Source organism: Corylus avellana, chromosome ca2, assembly GCF_901000735.1.
Source record: "Corylus avellana chromosome ca2, CavTom2PMs-1.0".
Classification (NCBI taxonomy): domain Eukaryota; kingdom Viridiplantae; phylum Streptophyta; class Magnoliopsida; order Fagales; family Betulaceae; genus Corylus; species Corylus avellana.
The window spans coordinates 22,477,001-22,498,831 of record NC_081542.1 but is presented as its reverse complement, the minus strand read 5'-3'; the positions used below and the strand labels follow the sequence as shown (position 1 = coordinate 22,498,831).

Here is a 21,831-nt window from a genome sequence, read left to right as displayed (position 1 = left end):
TGCTTTACCGAGACTGTTAATGCATTATAGTCAGATTTTTCTTTTTGAAAAATGCACTTTTTTCTTTAAAGTATGGAATTAAACTGAGAAACGCATGAAATGCCTTTACTACAGATTTCTGCCATCATTTATGATGGTGCACTGACGAGCGGACGGATACACGAGTCCTATGTATAGCATTACTTTGCAATGACTACTGAGACTTTAAGCCGCTTGTTAGAGAGGATATCTGTGAAAGATCAAAAAATAAAAGGTTAGAAGGGTTCATTAGTGGAATCCGGTAGAGTCGCTCTGACACTCATGTTAGTGAAGAGTTTAGTTAGAATTAGAATTACATAACTAAATGATTATATCCTTACTTTCTTTATATAGGCCATTCTCACCAATAAGTTGTTACTAACGCGGAGATTCATTCTCCTAGGTTTGTTGGGAAGGGCTGTTTGGCGTGGACAAACGGTTAGTTAAGCTAGTAGTGGCAGGAGAGGAATCAACTGCTAGCTAGGTGCTATACCGAGTAGTGATTAAAAGAACACTAGCGTGCATGAACAATGTGCACGCCAGTGTTCGTATATTATTATTATTTTTTTTTTTACTGTTTAAATAATATTTTATAATATATAAGCACTAGCGTGCACACTATTCATGCATCTCAGTGTTCTCTTAATCATTACTCGTGCTACACCAGGTGAAGGTGTGCTTGGGCTTTGGCAACTAGTCGGGTCATAGGCACTTGGACCCCAACAACTCATGGGTTCCGATGCTCGTCGAAGTTTGCTTAATTCTTCAATGTATGGGCCTTTGAAGCCCGTTAATAATTAGGTCTTCCAATAACCCTCAAACTCTCTTGAATGATTAGCTTACCACTCAATCAGATAGGTAGGACCTCAATGCTTTCAGTTTTGGCATAATTGGTCGCTTTCCACAGTTTGTCGGCGACTAGGACATCACTCAATTTCTATGGTCAAAAATCGCAGGGCTAACTACCTTATGTTGTCCAAATACAGCCAAGAGACGTGCTGTGATCATATTACTATGACCAATTAATTTTATTATGCCAAATTGATACAATGAAATGCATCTTCTTCTTTTCTTTCTTTTTCTTTTTCTTTTTCTTTTTCCCCTAGTAAATCCAACAAGTCCCTATCATTCCCTTATCATAGCATTCTTTGCAGCCTCACTAGACTAGTTTTTTTTTGTTATTTTGGTGTGCCAAATCACTAAAAATTATAAAAAAAAACACTCCCCAACGGCCTCACCAAAATAACGATCTTGGTTTGGTGAATGAATAGTACTTATTAAAGATAGTGAGTACTATTCACTCACCAAATGAATAAGAAATAATACAAAATTTCTCTATTTCCCTATTCTTTAAAAATAGTTAAAAAAAAAAAAAAAAAAAAAAAAAAACATAAAGAAGTCTTTGAAAAAGAATATTTAAACGGAATAGTGAAAGTTGATAATTAAAATAGTGAAGTTGTTGGGGGTGCTTTAAAAAATTGAGTAATTAAAATAAATAAAAAATGTACTTTTAACTATTTTAATGAGTAAAATTTGGTGAAATTACTAATAATAATGCTCTTAGAGGCTTTGAAGCATCCAAAACCCAAGTATCCGTTTGAAGCCCTTCTGAATCTTTAGGATATGACCAAGGACGGAGCCAGCTTTGAATTTGGGGGTGGACCCAGGGTCAAAAAAAATTTGGGGAGGGATCAATTGGCAAAAAATACTTTAAATTATTATCTTTTTACCTTAAAATCTTTTTTTTTTTCTTGTAATTTGGGGGGACCAAGGCCACTGCCGGTCCCTAAATCCGTCTCTGGATATGACATAACAAGTGAGGAACATTAAATTTAATGTGTATAGAGCTGTCTTTGTTATATATATATATTTCACACCATCTCTTCTCGAATAGTTTGGCTAGTCAAAAGTAATAACTTTTGACAATTATGCAAAATGGTCAAGGAAATTGGCGCATGAACATTATTGGTTATGCCTGACTAATTGTCCGTACGTGCCTGGCTACTTGTAATTTTGTAAGTACAAATGTCTCTCTCTCAAAAAAGTAAAATAACATGAGAAGTACAAAACAACAACCATAAAAGGTCAGTGGCGGGCAACGAATATGTGCGAATTCATTTAATGTTTGCAAATTCATTTTCAATATTTCACGATATTTGACTTTTCATCTTCTACTTTTGCATGCAGCCAACTTGATTTAATGTACAAACAAAGAGTACAGATATGGGAATTCTCTGACAGATCGAAAGAGAGCTTGGAATTCTTTTGTGGGGTTCCAGACATGTTCTTCCTCAAACATGCACTCTTTGTTTTGGTTGTAGCCCTGAGTTGCTTGAGCACACAAAGATTTGCTACTGCTATTGTGCCTCAAGATGAAGGTATGATGAAATTCTTATTTCCCTTTTTCTTTTTTGATTGAGAGCTCGATGAAATTCTAATTTTTAAATCACTCCTCTAATATAATAATTTTGTTAATGGGCAAAATTCTAATTTCCAGTAACATGTTTCACTTTATAGCTGTTTTAGGAATAAGAATATGTATATATTCCCTCATGGTGAAAGGCAAAAACATTTCTTCACTCTCTCCACTCATCACATGCTTATTGCAGTTCATATTAACCTACTAATTTCATGGCCAAAATATTAATTTAATTAAATTGATAATTTCATATTAGTTCAACTTTTAGGATAAGTAATAATCTAACATCAGAGTTGTTAGAATTAGTAGCTCATGTTAGAACGCTAGTGGTTGTATTATATGTTATGTTGTAACCCTGAATCATTAATAAAAAAATACAGACGCACTATCTGTAAAAGTAAGCACATTGCCGAATCACGTAAATCTATGCTTCAACTCTCTCTTGATCTTTTTCTTTTCCATTCCATATTATACATCATTATTGTGCACGGTACAACAAGAGTTTAGTTTGTCTTTAATATTTTTGTTAAATATTTCACGTATCGGACATTATTTGTTGATAGAGAATTTGAGCACACACGGAAAAATAGTGTTATAATGTTATTTTAAATATTGATTTAACATGCATCACTAACTTCGAGGTATGAAATTATAAGTTAGTTTATGTGCTTGTATTTCAGTGGATGCTCTTGAGCAAATTGCCAAGACAATGGGGGCTACTGACTGGGAGTTTAATCCCACCACTTGCACATTGGAAACGGTCGGAGTTATGTCACCGGAGCCGCCGGCCGATTCTGTGAAGAACATTACTTGCAATTGCCAATTTGAGAACAATACCTGCCACATTGAAGCCATGTATGGTACTCTATGTTTGAGGTCTTATTTTTTGTTTCTACAAAGAAATGTAAGAGTATTAATCAATAATTTTCAATTTGCATTTGACTTTGTTGCGTTTGTTTGTTGGTTTGTGTTTTATTGTTTGCAGAGAAATCAAAAGGTTCAGTCTGCCAGGTGTACTTCCACCTGAGCTGGTTCAGCTCCCTTACCTCCAAAAGATGTAAGCTTCATTTAAAAAATGCAGCTATTAATTTTCTGTTTTGGTTGCCAGGAAAACCAAAAACTAAACCCATGTTTTTATTGGCAGTGATTTTGCTTACAACTATCTAAGTGGGTCAATTCCAATCCAATGGGCTTCAATGGCATTGAAGTCTATGTAAGCATTATTATTTTCTTCTCAAGCATATAGAGAGCATTGAATTCTTTGATCAATTAACTATAAATAACCATTATAATGCAGCTCTGTTCTTGGAAACCGGTTGTCAGGGGAGATACCAAAGGACTTGGGTAACTTCAGCAATCTCACATACTTGTAAGCTTTTTTACTTTTTTTTTTTAACCAAAATTATGTCTTGGAGAATGATGTTGCCATTTTAGTCCATGAAGTTTGGGAGGTTAGATTGTTATATAACTTTTAGCATATGATATGGGCAATTGGGTCAGTGTATGCTTATTATTGTTCCCCATTTTTGTTGTGCTGTTTCAATTGTAAGAGTTTCCTCTCTGGAATTAAGAAGCATGCAATTCTTTGCTTCAATCACTCTTGAACACACTTTCCATGAAACACAATATTCTCAGCGTGTGTACAGAAGAACTTGCTGACAAACTGAATGGCAAACTCTTTTCTTAGGAGTCTTGAAGCAAATCAATTTTCTGGAACAATCCCTTCAGAACTTGGGAAGTTAGTTAACTTGGAAACTGTGTGAGTCACCTTGTAACTTCCTTTTTGAGATGGATAACCTATTTTTTTTCGAATGTTGATTTTTCTATTTTGCTCTAATACTTGTACTCACAGGATGCTATCCTCCAATAATTTGAGTGGGAATTTGCCAGAGGAACTTGGTGGGCTGAAAAACTTGACAGATTTGTAAGCTTTTCTGTAGTATGATACTTCACCAAACATATAAACTCATGCTGACATTGTAGAATCGATGCCATTTTACTGCACCTTGCAGCCGTGTGAATGATAACAACTTAAATGGAACAATACCAGATTTTATTCAGAACTGGAAACAACTTAAGAGACTGTAAGCTCCTGAGCTTTCAAAATACTGAATGCCTTTTAGGGTTTGATAAAAGTGGCATAATTGAGGCTTGTTAATTTCTCATGATTGTTTTCTTTCTATTCAATGCAGAGAAATGATTGCTAGTGGACTCAAAGGGCCCATACCATTATCCATTTCAGTTTTGGAAAAGTTAACAGATTTGTGAGTGAAGATATTCTTGACCATTCTGTTAAGTGACATAAATGTTTATAATAATTGCTGAATTATATGGTTGTGCTTGAAGGATTGTGTTCATAAGATTATCTTTACTTACAGGAGGATTAGTGACATAAATGGGACAATCCAGTCTTTTCCAGATTTGAGAAACATGACAGGCCTTACAAGAATGTATGTCGAATGCTTAGTTTATTATATGTTCATAAATGCATGTATTTATCTATAATATTACTATCATAATTGACTTGGTCCTTTTTGGTCTTTTAGAATTTTGAGGAACTGTAATATTTCTGGCAAAATCCCTGATTACATCTGGAGAATGAATCATCTACGGATTCTGTAAGGACAAAACTTGTGGTCTTTTTATACAAATATTGTATTCTTTTTTCCATTATTTTACTTTGAAATATTTATGGACTTGAGTAATAACATAAGTTATGCCTCTAAATATGTTTTCATAGGAATCCTATTGTAATTCATTTTAATGTATTTGATATTTAGCTATCTCAATAAAAAAAATATAAATAAATATCAATATCTCTAAGAAGCATAATTTAGTTTCTGATGAGGTAATGAGATTATGAAAAAGTTGAATAAGACTCAGGAACCTGGCCAAGGATGGCCTGCATTGGGCACAATGGGTGGAGAAAGGAGTGATTAGGGTTAGCTTTGATCCTTCGAAATCAGAGGTTCCATGTTTTATAGTTAATATATTCTTCCCTACTATTGCTTCTTTATGGTGCTTGGTTTACTTACATATACAAACATTAGATTTCAAGAATGACTTATCTAGATTTCTAACTATTCATATTACAACAGTGGATTACTACATGTATTTTGGGACTAAGATACGAAGATATGCTTTTATGTTGTGATTTTGCACAGGGATCTCAGTTTTAACAAGTTAAGTGGAGAACTACCCACTGCTATAAGCACAGTGAATATAAAGTTCATGTAAGTTATGATATTGACATTCTAGTTTAAAGAATGCAGACTTTTGCGATGTGATCAAACCCTTAAGCATGTCCGATTATTAACATTAACATACTAATTGTGTGATGTGTATTTCATCAGTTTCTTAAGCAGCAACTTGCTTAGTGGAAATGTTCCGGAGTCAATCTTGATAAAAGGAACTAACGTGTATGTTTCTCATCTCGGATGCCTAGTCTTTTAAATCTTCTATTTGGTTGGGAAATTGTTATTCTTCTGTCCCTTTAATGTACAGTTGTTGGCTATGGTTTATCTTTGTATATGTCTTGATTTGTCAACTCTCACTGAAAATGAGGCTTGAAGTTACTACTTTGGAGATATATGAAAGTGCCACAACATTTGGTGGAAATCAGAGCTAGTGTTAAATAGCAAAGCAGTTACCATATTGAATGCACTGCCAATGTCAGGTAGCCGTGTGGGAAACTTGTATGGATACATTATAAGGATGATGGTTACTAAAAATATGCAAAACCATAATGTAAACAAAATTAATGAATCGAAAGATACGCGGATCATACCATATTAAGAAGACTTCTGATATTGCTTTTAAGAATAATTCTGAAATCTAAAAAAGAAATTGTAGAGGGACACTTCTCAAATTCAGAGTTACAATAAGAATTGACACTCTTTATGAATAGAAATGCATCATTTTAAGAAGATTGAAGTTTTTTTTTTTTTCCTCTTTTGGGAATGCAGGGATCTCTCGTACAATAACTTCACAAGGCAAAGCATAGAGCAGCCTGCTTGCAACCCCTCGTCAGTAAAGAAAAATTATTCCTTCTTTGTTAATATCATCATCTGTTTAATTTCACCTTTTATACTACAATAAGGTGAAATCAAGTACTAATATTTATTTCACTTTCTATTTTTCAAAATTTTGTTTCACCAGCGGTCTGAACTTAAACTTGTTTCGAAGTTCTTCGCAAGAAAGTGGCTTGTAAGTTTCTTTTCTTGTCTTCTCTAATTTGGCCCAAAATTATGTATTTGGAATTAAATGCATCAAGATGTTCTTTGGAAAAGAGAGGGTTGGGGAGGGGGGGGAGGGGTTTCAGGATGGTGGATGCTTGAGCAAAAGAAAAAAAGGAAATGATCTTCTACATTTTCCATGTGAAGCCAGTATACATTCCTTTTCTTCTTTGGCTTCGTGACCTAACAGTAGCTGTATTTTTCAACATGACAATCTTTTTCCACTTAGTAGTATTGACTTTGAATGATGTCCATGTAGTGCTAATCTTTTCCCTTTCTCAACTTATTAAACCAGAAGGGCGATTCGTCCATGCATGGAAGATTTCACGTGCCCTCGATGTAAGTGTGCCTTTTCAGTTTCTATCATCAAACAATATGTCTGTTTCACAATTTTTTATTGATTTTCCTCCATAATTAGCAAACTCAATCCCTATCATCTTTAACTGTATGATATGTTATCCTAATAAATAAATAATTAATTGAAAAGCAATTCAATGATCGGTGCAGATGGACAAAGTAAACCTTATGGACTACGGTTTTAAGAGGCTTATGTTGTTTCCCTTTGATTTTTGAGAATGTTGCGGTTCATATGGGTTTTAGCTTGAAAGTTTTTATTCTGATTTGTTGGCAAGATTTCTTAGGAAAAGAAAAACTAGTTTTTAAATCTTAAAACTTTGTTATTCAGAACCAAGAAAAAAAGATGCTTGGCTACAAACTATGCATCTGGGTTGCAATCAAACTAGTTTTTAAATCTTAAAACTTTGTTATTCAGAACCAAGAAAAAAAGATGCTTGGCTACAAACTATGCATCTGGGTTGCAATCTCGCTTACTTGAAATGAGATTTTGATTTTGAAAACTGGAACAATTGTAATCATCACATCCAAAATTTCAATAGCTATTCCTTACTGAGTTTTTTCCTCCTAAAACAACAGAGCTTCAATTTTAAGCACATGGTTTATATTTAAGGACAGCTATCCATGCAAGTTTACATGAATTTTCCAATTGATAACATGAAGTAGTCTGTGTTATTCTTTTGGCCTTTTAAATTCATCCTGTATCATGGTATCTTTAGAGTTTGTTTTCTCTGATTTTTTTAGTGCAAATATCTCTGGGCAGATTGGCATTCTTTATATATCAATTGTGGTGGAGATGACATTGAAGAAAGAGACATTGTATATAAAGGAGATGCAGCTGCTGACGATGGTGCTGCGAGATTCTTTCCAAGTGGCAACGATAACTGGGGACTAAGTAGCACTGGAGACTTCATGGATGACGATGATTTCCTAAACACTGATTACATTGCAACCTTGCCTTCACCAAACATCTCTGCATTGTACACTACAGCCCGCGTTTCCCCTCTCTCTCTTACTTATTATCGATATTGTTTAGAAAAGGGGAATTACACTGTTAGTCTACACTTTGCGGAGATAAAATTCACAAATGACAAAACGTATAACAGTCTTGGGAGGCGCTTATTTGATATATACATTCAGGTAAGCAATCACATTTGTGTCATGTATGCTGGATTCTTCATACTGCCATACTGTAGTACAGGTGGAGCTGTTGAATAATATAACTGATCATACTTGAGAATTCTAGACATTGATGAAATGGGATGCTTTATTGATCTTTTACCATTTCCTTTTACAAGTTGTTTAACTTTTTTGGAAAACAAATTATGGTCTTCTAATCAGATTGTACAACCATCTGATATTTGATGATTTCTGGTATTCAGTCTCATTAAACAATTGGATTATTCATATTATTTCATGAGTCAGCATACATGTACAATGCACTGCACCAAGCTAGGTTCTTCAGAGCCCTTGCTTTGGGTGAGCTTGCTAAGATGGTGTTAATGGACTGCGGTGTTGCAGGACATATTAGTGGAGAAGGATTTCAATATAGTAGCTGAAGCTCCTGGGGTTGTTACACCAGTCATAAAAAAGTTTAATGCCAGTGTTACAGAAAATATTTTGGAAATCCGCTTCTATTGGGCTGGGAAAGGGACAACGCGAATACCTGCAATTGGAGTTTATGGTCCCCTGATATCAGCTATTTCTGTTGACCCCAGTGAGTTGATTCTTCCCTTTAATATTATTGTAATTCTAATAGTTGTCATCGTTATTGTTCTTGTTATTCTTGTTACTACTACTCCTAGTACTTCAACTAACATGATTACTTGCACAAGAATCAGTAAGACATTGAAAATTGATGATTGATTACATTTAGAGATTTCCAATACTGTCACTTGAATAAAGTTAAATTGTTTATTTGGTTGGCTTGGAGTAATACTCATAAGGAGTAATGACTATATGCCAGTTGAAATTTAATGGTTTATGTCAAAGTATTAAAGGATTTCAATATAAGGGGATATTGAAATCCCATTAGTAGACCTAGTTTTTTTATTTCAATTTTACAACTTAAATTAATATGGTTTGAGTTTCTTTCCTCATTGCCAAACTAACTCCTGATTAGCATAATCACTTGGTTATTTTTGGTAGACTTCATACCTCGTTCAGAAGGGGGGAAGGCGAAGATTGCACCAATTATTGTAGGAGTTGTAGTACCATGCCTCATATTCTTGGCATTGGGTATCTTTTTGTGGAGACGCTATTTCAAAGCAAAGACTGGGAAAGAAAAAGGTTTGCGTGTAATCAGTTGCACAAATCATTGTTTCAGATAAAATCAGAAAAAATTACCTAGTATTCTTTTGCATCACTTTAATCATTGTTTTGTGCATGTGTACACAATCAAGTAAAATCTCTCTCTCTTTCTCTGTTTCCCTCTACCACATTTTCATGTTACTTTTAAGAATGTAAGTGTAGTGTGTTTAGGGTCTTTAGCCCCCTTGAGTTTATCAATCTGTTTTTTTTTTTTTTTTTCATATATTATTCTATTAATCATTTAGAGAAATCATCCAATTATTTTTATTTATTTATAGTTTAAAGCTTGCTGTATATCTGTTAAAATATGGTATTCAGTTTTGACTAGCACATTAGGAGGGTTTTTTTTTTTTTTTTTTTTTTTAACACTTATAAATTTTAGTGAAATCTGGTTGTTTTCTCAATGCATGCCTAAAAAATTGATTATGACTTACTCTTCCTTGAAAGGATATTTCATAGTGAATTATGAATCTGTTCTAAGAATCATTTTGTTTCTGTTGGTTGGAAAACAAAAATGGTATTATTGTAATTTCACCTTTTTGAATGCTATAACCCTCTTTCTCTCCTTCTCTTCTTCCCACTCCCATTTTTATATCTCCAAATCTAAATTAAACAGCTTTGCTTAATTTTGAAAAAGTATGTGAGCAGACTTTCTAAATCTATAGATTTTCATGTCTTAGAACTTGAAGGGAATCCTTCGATCGAGTTGTGGAATAAAGTTTGATTTTTAAAGTGTTTAGCATGTATAATAATGTCAAATGCACTATGACTAGGAAGTTTTGAGCATTTCAGATTCGTATGATTGCCTTATGGCTTTATCTGTGGATGTAGGTCACATACCGAACCACGTAAAATATCTTGTCTCATTTATTTATTTATTCCGCTATTATTTTATTTTTCCAATTGATTATTAATTTCTTCATAAAGCTCATTAAGTAGGTCAATGAAGAAAATAAGTCACAAATTAAACTTGTGTAATCTACCTCTTAACTGTTAGAACTTAAGGCTTGCTATGTGATTATAGAATTGTTTATAATACCAAAGAGCAACTTAGCAGTTAAAGTACCAGATTCACAGAGTCCTAAGGTATACTTTCCTCTCATTGGACAGATTTTAAAGGACTAGAGCTCCAAACAGCTTCTTTTAGTTTGAAGCAAATTAATGTTGCCACCAATAACTTTGATCCTGCAAACAAGATTGGAGAAGGTGGATTTGGTCCTGTTTACAAGGTATTCAAGCTAAACCTTTAGTTATAGTAAGTCATACTATTATATGGTTCTTCCTTAAGGAGTCTTAATTTTTCTTTTTTTTTGATGGCTGGGATGTAGGGCCTGTTATCCAATGGTACTGTAATTGCTGTAAAGCAACTCTCATCTAAATCAAGTCAGGGAAATCGCGAATTTCTGAACGAGATTGGCATGATTTCATGTTTGCAACACCCAAACCTAGTGAAACTTTATGGCTGTTGTATTGAAGGCAATCAAATGTTGCTCGTATATGAATATATGGAAAATAACAGCCTTTCAAGAGCCTTGTTTGGTGAGAATTATGCCCTGCTGTTTTCTTAATTGATAGTGTTATATCACAAAAATATAGTACAGGCTTAAGAATTACCATTACTTTTAGGTTAATGAATTTTACCTTGAATAGGCTCTAAAAACCATCAGTTGAAATTGGACTGGCCAACAAGGCAGAAGATTTGTGTTGGAATAGCAAAAGGCATAGCTTTTCTCCATGATGAATCGAGACTCAAGATCGTTCACAGAGACATAAAAGGTACCAATGTTCTGCTTGATAGGGACTTAAACCCTAAAATTTCTGACTTTGGGTTGGCTAGGCTTGAGGAAGGTGAGAAAACCCACATCAGCACCCGAGTAGCTGGAACGATGTAAGTCATGATGTTTTCTTGTAACTGACCTTTTGGCTGCTTTAGTGTTATTTTGGTTTAAATCAGTATCTTCTTATGGTCAAGTGGACAATATTCATGATTTTTTATTTTCATATATATGCAGAGGATATATGGCACCTGAATATGCTCTTTGGGGTTATTTGACCTACAAAGCTGATGTTTACAGTTTTGGAATTGTGGCATTGGAAATTGTTAGTGGAAAGCACAATATGAGTTATGGGCCAGCAAGTAATTGCGCTTGTCTTCTAGATTGGGTAGTTCTCTAACTTTTATAGTACCCTCAGTTGATTGCATCTAGTAGAGATTCTTTGACTGATATGGTCCTGCCACTCAATTTCCATTTTCAGTTTTCTTGGGATATTTGTGTTTTTGGTAACCCAAAATACCTTGTGCTTCTTTATTTTTCTTTGATTCTTTGTAGCTCTGTATCTGCTCTAGAAATGATACTAGTTGTTCTTTCATTTTAGAGAAAAGCTATATACTGAACAAGCATCCACCCTCCATCCACCAAATCGGATGGGGCGTCCCAACCTAAAAACTCATTTCTGTCCACCAAATGCTACGGGGAACCACGCCACATCAAATTTAGTGGATGGAATGTGGATACGTATCCAATATATAACATTTCTCTTAATTTTAAAGTACTTTATAAAATATTAGAGCATTTTGCATATGTAATGACTAATTACCCCTTAAAATCACTTGGAAAACTTCCATGCTATACATACATATATGTATCTATAATGATTTCCGTTGCAGGCCTGTCAGCTGCAGCAAAATGGAAGCTTAATGGAGCTAATAGATGAAAAGCTTGGATCTGAATTCAACAAGGAAGAAGCAGAAAGGATGATTAAAGTAGCTTTCTTATGCACTGATGCTTCACCCTCAATAAGGCCAACAATGGCTGAAGTGGTAAGCATGCTGGAAGGAACTTCTACCATTCCAGAAATGATTCCTGAAGCAAGTAGTTATAGTAAAGATTTAAGGTTTAAAGCTATAAGAGACAGTAAAAGCCAGATACATAGCCAGAGTTTGGAAGGGAGTCAGGCTCATGTTTCAACATCAGTTGGTTCATGGCGTGGCTCTTCCTCCACTTCTGCCCATGACCTCTATGAAATTACAGATTTGGGTCCAAGCCATGGGGGGAGATAATGTGCAGATGGAAAGCAAGAGTTCAGATTTCAACTTCTGAGGAAGATCTATATCAAATTAAATTGAACACATTTCATTGATTTTTTTTTTAAAGGTTGATCAATAAGTTGTATGTCTTCTGTTGTATAATAATATAGATCATCACTATATTTCATACTCAAACAATGAAATATAAGATATGTTAGCTTTCTGTTAAAAATCCCCTCCTCCTAAAGATTTTGAAAAAAAACAAAACCCTCCAAGAATTTTGGAAAACCAAAATAATAATAACAAATGTGTGAGCTTGCTGTATCAACGCTTTCTTATATTCAGTTTCCTTGATTATCATTTGTAAATGAAGATTGGGAGAATCTTGTTATATTGTTGGTAGTTCTTTAACAAGAAGGGAAAAAAAAGAAATGTTCTTCAATTCATTAAATCCCATTAAATTATTTATGTTGAATGTTGTCTCTAGTAAAATCAAGACTAGAACATTTCTCATAAACCATTAAATAATTATGGCGACTTTCATAATTATTTTTAGGAGAAATTCACTTAAATCCCTATGAACTTCTGTCGCTTTTGTAATTACCCTACACCCAAAAAAAAAAAAAAAAAAATATGTATCGAACTTCTAACTTTTGTAATGTCACTCATCCGGTAGGTTTTCCCATTAACTGAATTTGTCATTGTCTAAAAAGTTGGGGTGAGTAGGGCATGTTTGTAGTGTTGTCAGGTTCCATGGTTAAGAATACTTTTGGCATAATTGGTCGCTTTCCACAGTTTGAAGGTGTGTAGGACATCATGTTTGTTGTGTTCTCAGTTTCCATGGATGCTAGGCTCTAGGGTCAAATACAAATTAATGCTACCATATGTCCTTGTAGCTTGTTGGCTTAGCTTTCTCTGACCAATTAATTCCAAATTGATACAATGAAATGTATTCTCTTCTTCTTAGCCTTTCTCTTTTCCTTTCTTTTTCCCCAAATTAATGCAATAGGCCCTCAGCATTCCTTTTTTTTTTCTTTTTTTTTTTTTTGAATTCAGGCTTTCATTAACACAAGATCAAATAGTACAACTCTCTAAAATTACAATATCACAAAGAAACAAAGAATATTCTTCCATCCAAATTTCCTTCATAACTTTTTGGAGAGCTGCTTTTGCCAAAAGATGAGCTGCCGTATTGACTTCGCTTCCATTCATATATGCCGTATTATAATTCCCTTACTTTAGGATATATGATCATATATATAGAGGAGACATATCTCCATTTTTATGCAGAAGGGAAATTCTCATTATTGTATAGTTTATTGGCAATGAAATGTTGACTTATTTATGAAAAATTGAAAGGCTTCTTTCAGTGACTATCTGTTTGAGGGGGACAATACTAGTCAAAGCAACTGGTGCCTGGAAATTATTGGTTGAGAGAAGGAAATCTAATCTCCCTCAAATTCAAAGTAAGTAATATTCAAACACGAATAAAGCAAAAGAAAAATCAACTCAACAAATATCTGTTTTCTGGGTCACCAGAAACTTCATACCTGCCTCAATAATTCTAAGTACAACAGAACATCTACTCTTAACAGAAGGAAAGCTTGGAATTTGGATGCTTATAATCAATCTTTTCGGGTTTCCAGACATGTTCTTCCTCAAACATGCACTCTTTGTTTCTGTTGTAGCCCTCAGTTGCTTAAGCACACTAAGATTTGCTACTGCTATGGTGCCTCAAGATGAAGGTATGATGAAATTCTTATTTCCCTTTTCCTTTTCCTTTTTTGATTGAAAGCTCTACGAAATTCTAATTTGTAAATCATACCTCTAATATAATGACATTAATTGCAAAACCACTCATACTTCGGGGGTGTAAGTGAAGTTTCTCAATTTAAATAATTAAATCTACAATTTTTTATTAACGTAGTTATGGGGTAAGAAATTGTTTAACATGTTTATTAATTTAAATGTTGATTTAACATACATTACTATATTTGTATGTGCATGGGACTTAGAAATGTTGGCTACAACATGTTACTGTTTGATGTGCTTGTATTTCAGTGGATGCTCTCCAGCAAATTGCCAAGACAATGGGGGCTACTTACTGGGAGTTTAATGCCACCTCTTGCAAATTGGAAACAGTCGGCGTTACGTCGCCGGAGCCGCCAGCCGGTTCTGAGAAGAACATTACTTGCAATTGCCAATTCCATAACAATACCTGCCACATTGTAGCCATGTATGTTACTCTATGTTTGAGGTGTTATTTTTTGTTTCAAATTAAAATAATAATAATAATAATAATAAAATTATTCAAGTAGGCATTGTTTATATGCTTTTGTTCTGTTTTATTAATTTTTTTTTTTAATAGTTTTTGAGTAATACAATGGAAGATAATCCTGTCTTTCCCTTAATCCCCTTTTTCTTAATGGGGACTATATATGCTGAGCTGCATCCATTTGTCACTATTATTTTTTTAGATAAAGGATAAAGGTTTTTTTTTTTTTTTTTTTCAAATTGAGTTTAAAGAAATTCTTTCAGTTTAGTCTATTAAAAACTTTGTCCATTTTTGTCTTCATCCCACTTGCAAAAAAAGAAAAAATAAGCCTTATTTCCCTGAAATACCTTGTAAATATCAGTCTGGATATTGTATCTACCTTATTTCTCATTCTAATCATTTGAATTTGTTTGTTTGTTTGTTGGTTCGTGTTTGATTGTTTGCAGAGAAATCAAGAGGTTCAGTCTGCCAGGTGTACTTCCACCTGAGCTGGTTCAGCTTCCTTACCTCCAGGACATGTGAGCTACATTCAAAAATGCAACTATTAATTTTCTGTTTGGTTGCCAGGAAAACCAAAAAATAAAATAAACCCATGTTTTTATTGGCAGTGACTTTGCTTACAACTATCTAAGTGGGTCAATTCCTATCCAATGGGGTTCAATGGAATTGAATTTTATGTAAGCAATATTATTTTCTTCTCATTTTCATCACTTTCAGCATATAGAGAGCACTGAATTCTTTGTTCAATTAACTATAAATAAACATTATAATGCAGCTCTGTTCTTGGAAACCGATTGTCAGGGGAGATACCAAAGGACTTGCGTAACTTCAGGAATCTCACATACTTGTAAGTTTCTTTTTTTACCAAAATTATGTCTTGGAAAATGATGTTGCCATTTTAGTCCATGAAGTCTGGAATTAAAAAGCATGCAATTGCTATGCTTCGATCACTCTTGAACACATTTTCCATGAAACACAACATTCTGTGTGTGGACAGAAGAACTTTCTGACAAATTGAATGGAAAACTCTTTTCTTAGGAATCTTGAAGCAAATCAATTTTCTGGAACACTCCCTTCAGAACTTGGGAAGTTAGTTAACTTGGAAACTTTGTGAGTCACCTTGTAACTTCTTTTTTCAGATGGATAACCTATTTTTTTCCGAATGTTGATTTGTCTATTTTGGCTCTAATACTTGTACTTGCAGGATGCTATCCTCCAATAATTTGATTGGGAATTTGCCAGAGGAACTTGGTGGGCTGAAAAACTTGACGGATTTGTAAGCTTTTCTGTAGTATGATACTTCACCAAACATATAAACTCAAGGTGACATTGTAGAATTGATGACGTTTACTGCACCTTGCAGCCGTGTAAATGATAACAACTTAAGTGGAACAATACCAGATTTTATTCAGAACTGGAAACAACTTGAGAGAATGTAAGCTCCTGAGCTTTCAAAATACTGAATGCCTTTTAGGGTTTGAGAAAAGCAGCATAATTGAGGCTTTTTAATTTCTCATGATTGTATGCAGAGAAATGATTGCTAGTGGACTCAAAGGCCCCATACCATCATCCATTTCGGTTTTGGAAAAGTTAAAAGATTTGTGAGTGAAGATATTCTTGACCATTCTGTTAAGTGATATAAATACTTTTATTTAATTGATAATCTATATGGTTTTTCTTGTAGGATTGTGTTCATAACATTATCTTTACTTTAATTACAGGAGGATTAGTGACATAAATGTGACAATTCAGGCTTTTCCAGAGTTGAGAAACATGACAGGCCTTACAAGAATGTATGTCCAATGTTTAGTTTATGTGGTGTTCTTAAATGAATACATTTTTTTATCTATAATCTGACTATCATAATTGACTTAATATTTTTTCGTCTTTTAGAATTTTGAGAAACTGTAATATTTCTGGTGAAATCCCTGATTACATCTGGAGAATGAATCATCTACGAATTCTGTAAGGACAAAACTTGTGTTCTTTTTTTATACAAATTTTGTATTTTTTTTTCCCACTTTCTTCCTTTGCAATATTTATAGAGTTGAGTAATAACCTAATTTATGGGATGATGACAAACTTGAATAAGACTTGGGAACCTGGCCAAGAATGGCCTGCATTGTGCACTATTGGTGGAGAAAGGAGTGATTAGGAATGGCTTTGTTCCTAATTCCAAACCTGAGGTTTCTTGTTTTATAGTTAATATACTCTTCCCTACTATTTCTTCTTTGTGGTGCTTGGTTCACTTACATATACAAACAATAAATTTCAAGGGTGCAACAGTAGATTACTACATGTCTTTGGGACTAAGATATGAAGATATGCTTTTATCTTGTGATTTTGTACAGGGATCTCAGTTTTAACAAGTTAAGTGGAGAACTACCCACTGTTATAAGCACAAACACTATAAAGTTCATGTAAGTTATGATAGGGCCATTCTAGTATTATGAATGCTTACTTTTGTGACGTGTCCTATAATTAACATTAACATACTAATTGTATGATGTGGATTCATCAGTTTCTTAACCGGCAACTTGCTTAGTGGAAACGTTCCGGAGTCGATCTTGAAGAAAGGAACTAACGTGTATGTTTCTCATCTTGGATGCCTAGTCTTTTAAATCTTCTGTTTGGTTGGGAAATATATTTGTATGTGTCTTGATTTGTCAATTCTCATTGAAAATGAGGCTTGAAGTTACTATTTTTGGAGATATATGAAAGTTTTAAGAATCAAAACTCCTTATGAATCAAAATGAATCATTTTAAGAAGATGATGTGTTTTATTTTTCTCTTTTGGGGAATGCAGGGATCTCTCATACAATAACTTTGTAAGGCAAAGCGCAGAGCAGCCTGCTTGCCAGACCTCGTCAGTATAGAAAATTAAATTCCTTCTTTGTTAATATCCTTATCTGTTTACTTTCACCTTTTATACTACTATAAGGTGGAATCAAGTACTAATATTTATTTCACTTTTGATTTTTCAAATTTTTGTTTCACCAGACATATGTACTTAAACTTGTTTCGAAGTTCTATGCAGGAAAGTGGCTTGTAAGTTTCTCTTTTTGTCTTCTCTAATTCAGCTCAAAATTATGGATTTGGCTTTAAAAGCATCAAGAAATTCATTTAGTGGTATTGACTTTGAACGATGTCCATGTAGTGCTAATCTTTTCCTTTTCTCAACTTATTAAACCAGAAGGGCGATTCGTCCGTGCAAGGAAGATTTCAAGTGTCCTCGATGTAAGTGTGCATTTTCAGTTTCTATGAAGGATTACTTTCAAATAATCTCTGGCTCACAAATGTTTATTGCATTTCCTCCATAATTAGCAAACTCCTGGAATCCCTGCCATATGGAATATGGTTTTAAGAGGATTATGTTATTTATTTCCCTTTGATTCTTGAGAATGTTGTGGCTGATATGGATTTTAGCTTGAAAGTTTGTATATCTCTGATTGGTTGCCAAGATTTCTTAGAAAAAGAAACTAACTTTTATATTTCAACATTTTAAAAGTTTCTTTCTCTGAGTTTTTAGTGCATATGTCTCTGGGCAGATTGGAGTTCTTTACATATCAATTGTGGTGGAGATGACATTGAAGAAAGAGACATTGTCTATGAAGGTGATGCAGGTGTTAATGGTGGTGCTGCGAGATTCTTTTCGAGTGACAACGAAAACTGGGGACTAAGTAGCACTGGAGATTTCATGGATGACAATGATTTCCTGAACGTTCGTTATATTTCAACTCGGCCTTTACAAAACGTCTCTGCATTATACACCACAGCTCGCATTTCTCCTCTCTCTCTTACCTATTATCGATATTGTTTAGAAAATGGGAATTACAATGTTAGTTTACACTTTGTGGAGACACAATTCACAAATGATACAAAGTATAACAGTCTTGGGAGGCGCATATTTGATATATACATTCAGGTAATAAATCACATTTGTATAATATATGCTTACGATGAGATTTTGCATGAGTGCTTGATACTTGATCATATATACTATTGAGACAAGAGTTACAATAACTCAAGAGACAAGAGTTACAAATGATAAATTAACTTTATTGTTGTTAATGTAAAAGTAGAAAAGACTTGTAACGTTCATACCCTTTTTTTATAAATAAGAGTATTGTACACAATAAAAAATATCAAGGAAAAATGTAGCCATCAAAAGGTTTTGATGTGTGGACGTAGGCCATAGGCCGAACCACTTTAATTTTTTGAGTCTCTCTTCTTTGTTCTCATTTCTCTTCTCTAAATTATAAGTTCTAATATATACTTGGGAGTTCTAGACATTGATGAAATAGGATGCTTTATTGATATTTGGTTAACATTTTTGAAAGAAAAAAAATTATGGTCTTCAAATCAGATTGTACAACCATCTGACGATTTGTGGCATTCACAGTCTCATTAACAATTGAATTATCCATACTATCTCATGAGTCTGCATGCATGTGCTAGGTTCTTGAGAGTCCATGCTTTTGGTGAGCTTGCTACAATGGTGTTAATGGACTGCTATGTTGCAGGACATATTAGTGGAGAAGGATTTCACTATGGAAGCAGCTGAACCCCCTACTGATGTTGTTACACCAATCATAAAAAAATTTAGTGCTAGTGTTACAGAAAATATTTTGGAAATCCGCTTCTATTGGGCTGGGAAAGGGACAACTCGAATACCTGCAACTGGAGTTTATGGTCCCCTGATATCAGCTATTTCTGTTGACCCCAGTGAGTTGATTCTTCCCATTATCATTATTGTTATTGTTATTCTACTACTACTACTGATAGTGGTACTGCCACTTACCTTATTACTCGCACTAGAATCAATAAAGAGATTTCCAATACTACCACTTGAAGAAAATTATATATATATATAGGGTAGGCTGGAGAGACCAATTGTGACTATCCTACCTGAACATGACTATAGTAGCACTTACCCACAGAAAATTGTACACAAGAGGGGCCAAAACGGTGCGAACCGCAGGCGTTCTCTCAAGTACAACTGAGTCATAGTTTGACCCAATCTCATCAGGGTATCAATGAGAATCCAAGGCGGTTAATATTAATCAAACATATGTGAAAATTCTCCATTACGGAAATTCGAACCCACGCCTTAGTACATGTCCTGACCACTTGAGAATTTTCTTGAGCCATTGAACCACCACCCTTGATGGTGAAGAAAGTTAAATAATTATTTGGCTTGGAGTAATACTCACAAGGAGTAATGAATATATATATATATATATATCCCAGTTGAAAATTGTACCAACATCTGAATTTGACTTGTTCTCCATGTGAGAAAATCAAAACATATGCTTTAGAGACTTAGAGTAGCAAGAAAGTCGAATAATTAATCCTCCAATCTGTGCAATCACTCTGAGATGCCATTTTGAAAACTGCATCAAGTAGGTCATTGGTTTGTGATTGTGTTTAGTAGATGCAGATTGCTCATTGATGTTGCTCCTTTTGATGCTTTAGCTGACATGTTTCGTGCGGTTCGATCTGACTGCATGCTAAGCTACCACTAATCTATTCTATCCAGAAAGAAATGGAATTTGTTTTCCTTAATTTTCTTTCATAACTATGAACTTTTATTAAAATTGAATTTCAATTTTAAACCTTAATTTATATATGGTTTTATTATTCACTTGGTTGGTTATTTTTGGCAGACTTCACACCTCGTTCAGAAGGGGGGAAGGCACTAGTTGTTGTTGGAATTTTAGGATTCTGCATCATATTCTTGGAATTGGGTATCATTTGCTGGAGGCGCTATTTCAAACTAGAGGCTTGGAAAGAAAAAGGTTTGGGAGTTATCAATCATTGTTTCACATATTTAATTTAATTGTTTGGTGGTGGTTCAGCCACTTCTTAGCACATTTTGAACATTGGGTGGCTCTTTAAAAAACGAATGTTAGTTTGTAGAGCTTTTTTATATTTTTTCTTAAAAAAAAAAAAAAATGAATTAAACTCAACTATTTTATGGCTAGAGATTTGTCTTACTAAGCCTTTTTCGCTCACCCCGTTTTATATTTTGTTTTCAGGTTATGAGCAAAAACCACTAGGAGGCTGGAATGGGGATAAGAATAATTATTGAGTCTATGGGCATCAATTAAATTTTTATTTAAGTGTTGTAGCACAAGACTTAAATTATTATGAATGATTTTTTTTAAGAGTAAATGTATTATAAATTCTTAAGTCAACACGCCAAAACTATAAAATCCCTCAGTTTTTTTTCTTTGAATTTTTACTTTCTTGGTTAATCGAAAATGCAATAAAATCCTACAATTAAATTTTTTCCCAAAGGTTTAATAGGCATCATTCCTATTGAAACGCATTGTTTTGCCACGTTAGTATATTAATTTTTTATTAATTAAAAAAACAAAACAAAATTTTTTTGAAGGGATGGCCAAAAAGCCACCCCTAACCCCCTGGGGTGGCCGGAAAGCCACCCCCAAGTCCCCAACCCCTTGGTATGGGTGTTAAGTGAGCAAAGCCCTTGCGAGCGAGCTCGGACTCGGCTTGTACTCGACTCGACTATTAAATGAAGCATTTCGTGAACAAATACTAGCTGAAATATTAAATGAAGCAAGCTCGGCTCAACTCGGTTATGCTCGTGAGTAGCTCGTATAATGCTCGAATTGGTAGTTGTTCACATAGCTGCTTATATTAATATTAAAAATTGATGATTTTTTTTTTCTTTTTCCTAATATATAGCATCATTTTATTATAAAATGATGCATATCCTCTCTCTTCGAAACCAAATGCCTTGTTGTATTGACTCATGCTCCATACTTGATTAGTCAGGCTAAGCAAATGTTCATATGCAAACTGACTTTTTAAGCCATTTAAAAGTACTTGAAGTTTAAATTTATAATAAAAAAATAAATTAATTAAATTAAATATAAGAGCCAACTCACGAGCTGGCTCGGCTCGACTTATTATGAGCACAAGTTTGGACTCGATTTTTTGGCTCGCCCTTGAGCTCGAGCTCGAGTAAAATTTAAACGAGCCGAGCCCAAACAAGGATAACTGGCTCAGGCTCGACTCGTTTACACCGCTACCTCATGGGTGGGCGGAAAGCCACCCCATAGGCACAAATAAAGTGATTAGTGTGACAAAGCCCAAACCAACAAACCCAGTTTTAATAGGTCAGGGGTGTTACAATCTCTCTCACATTAAAAAAATGATTTGAGTC

General features: G+C 34.2%; 1 protein-coding gene across 1 annotated transcript in view; it reads left to right on the top strand.

Moving 5' to 3' along the window:
- The window catches only part of LOC132169331 (uncharacterized), a 25,433-nt gene extending 4,562 nt beyond the window's left edge, over nucleotides 1–20,871 (top strand). Inside the window, exons 16-59 of the mRNA XM_059580383.1 lie at nucleotides 2,206–2,396; nucleotides 3,118–3,292; nucleotides 3,423–3,494; nucleotides 3,582–3,650; nucleotides 3,735–3,806; nucleotides 4,125–4,196; nucleotides 4,290–4,361; nucleotides 4,450–4,521; nucleotides 4,630–4,701; nucleotides 4,816–4,887; nucleotides 4,984–5,055; nucleotides 5,602–5,670; nucleotides 5,791–5,856; nucleotides 6,403–6,462; nucleotides 6,596–6,643; nucleotides 6,968–7,011; nucleotides 7,790–8,166; nucleotides 8,548–8,743; nucleotides 9,175–9,315; nucleotides 10,447–10,565; nucleotides 10,665–10,875; nucleotides 10,987–11,224; nucleotides 11,349–11,499; nucleotides 12,005–12,390; nucleotides 13,904–14,109; nucleotides 14,426–14,600; nucleotides 15,086–15,157; nucleotides 15,248–15,316; nucleotides 15,415–15,486; nucleotides 15,678–15,749; nucleotides 15,844–15,915; nucleotides 16,003–16,074; nucleotides 16,169–16,240; nucleotides 16,361–16,432; nucleotides 16,533–16,604; nucleotides 16,991–17,059; nucleotides 17,161–17,226; nucleotides 17,446–17,505; nucleotides 17,640–17,687; nucleotides 17,833–17,876; nucleotides 18,188–18,564; nucleotides 19,163–19,364; nucleotides 20,306–20,437; nucleotides 20,678–20,871. Coding sequence (XP_059436366.1) covers nucleotides 2,206–2,396; nucleotides 3,118–3,292; nucleotides 3,423–3,494; nucleotides 3,582–3,650; nucleotides 3,735–3,806; nucleotides 4,125–4,196; nucleotides 4,290–4,361; nucleotides 4,450–4,521; nucleotides 4,630–4,701; nucleotides 4,816–4,887; nucleotides 4,984–5,055; nucleotides 5,602–5,670; nucleotides 5,791–5,856; nucleotides 6,403–6,462; nucleotides 6,596–6,643; nucleotides 6,968–7,011; nucleotides 7,790–8,166; nucleotides 8,548–8,743; nucleotides 9,175–9,315; nucleotides 10,447–10,565; nucleotides 10,665–10,875; nucleotides 10,987–11,224; nucleotides 11,349–11,499; nucleotides 12,005–12,390; nucleotides 13,904–14,109; nucleotides 14,426–14,600; nucleotides 15,086–15,157; nucleotides 15,248–15,316; nucleotides 15,415–15,486; nucleotides 15,678–15,749; nucleotides 15,844–15,915; nucleotides 16,003–16,074; nucleotides 16,169–16,240; nucleotides 16,361–16,432; nucleotides 16,533–16,604; nucleotides 16,991–17,059; nucleotides 17,161–17,226; nucleotides 17,446–17,505; nucleotides 17,640–17,687; nucleotides 17,833–17,876; nucleotides 18,188–18,564; nucleotides 19,163–19,364; nucleotides 20,306–20,437; nucleotides 20,678–20,730 — 5,194 coding nt within the window. The 3' untranslated portion in view covers nucleotides 20,731–20,871. The remainder of the gene's footprint in view (nucleotides 1–2,205; nucleotides 2,397–3,117; nucleotides 3,293–3,422; nucleotides 3,495–3,581; nucleotides 3,651–3,734; nucleotides 3,807–4,124; nucleotides 4,197–4,289; nucleotides 4,362–4,449; nucleotides 4,522–4,629; nucleotides 4,702–4,815; nucleotides 4,888–4,983; nucleotides 5,056–5,601; nucleotides 5,671–5,790; nucleotides 5,857–6,402; nucleotides 6,463–6,595; nucleotides 6,644–6,967; nucleotides 7,012–7,789; nucleotides 8,167–8,547; nucleotides 8,744–9,174; nucleotides 9,316–10,446; nucleotides 10,566–10,664; nucleotides 10,876–10,986; nucleotides 11,225–11,348; nucleotides 11,500–12,004; nucleotides 12,391–13,903; nucleotides 14,110–14,425; nucleotides 14,601–15,085; nucleotides 15,158–15,247; nucleotides 15,317–15,414; nucleotides 15,487–15,677; nucleotides 15,750–15,843; nucleotides 15,916–16,002; nucleotides 16,075–16,168; nucleotides 16,241–16,360; nucleotides 16,433–16,532; nucleotides 16,605–16,990; nucleotides 17,060–17,160; nucleotides 17,227–17,445; nucleotides 17,506–17,639; nucleotides 17,688–17,832; nucleotides 17,877–18,187; nucleotides 18,565–19,162; nucleotides 19,365–20,305; nucleotides 20,438–20,677) is intronic.
- The last annotated feature ends 960 nt before the right edge of the window (nucleotides 20,872–21,831 follow it).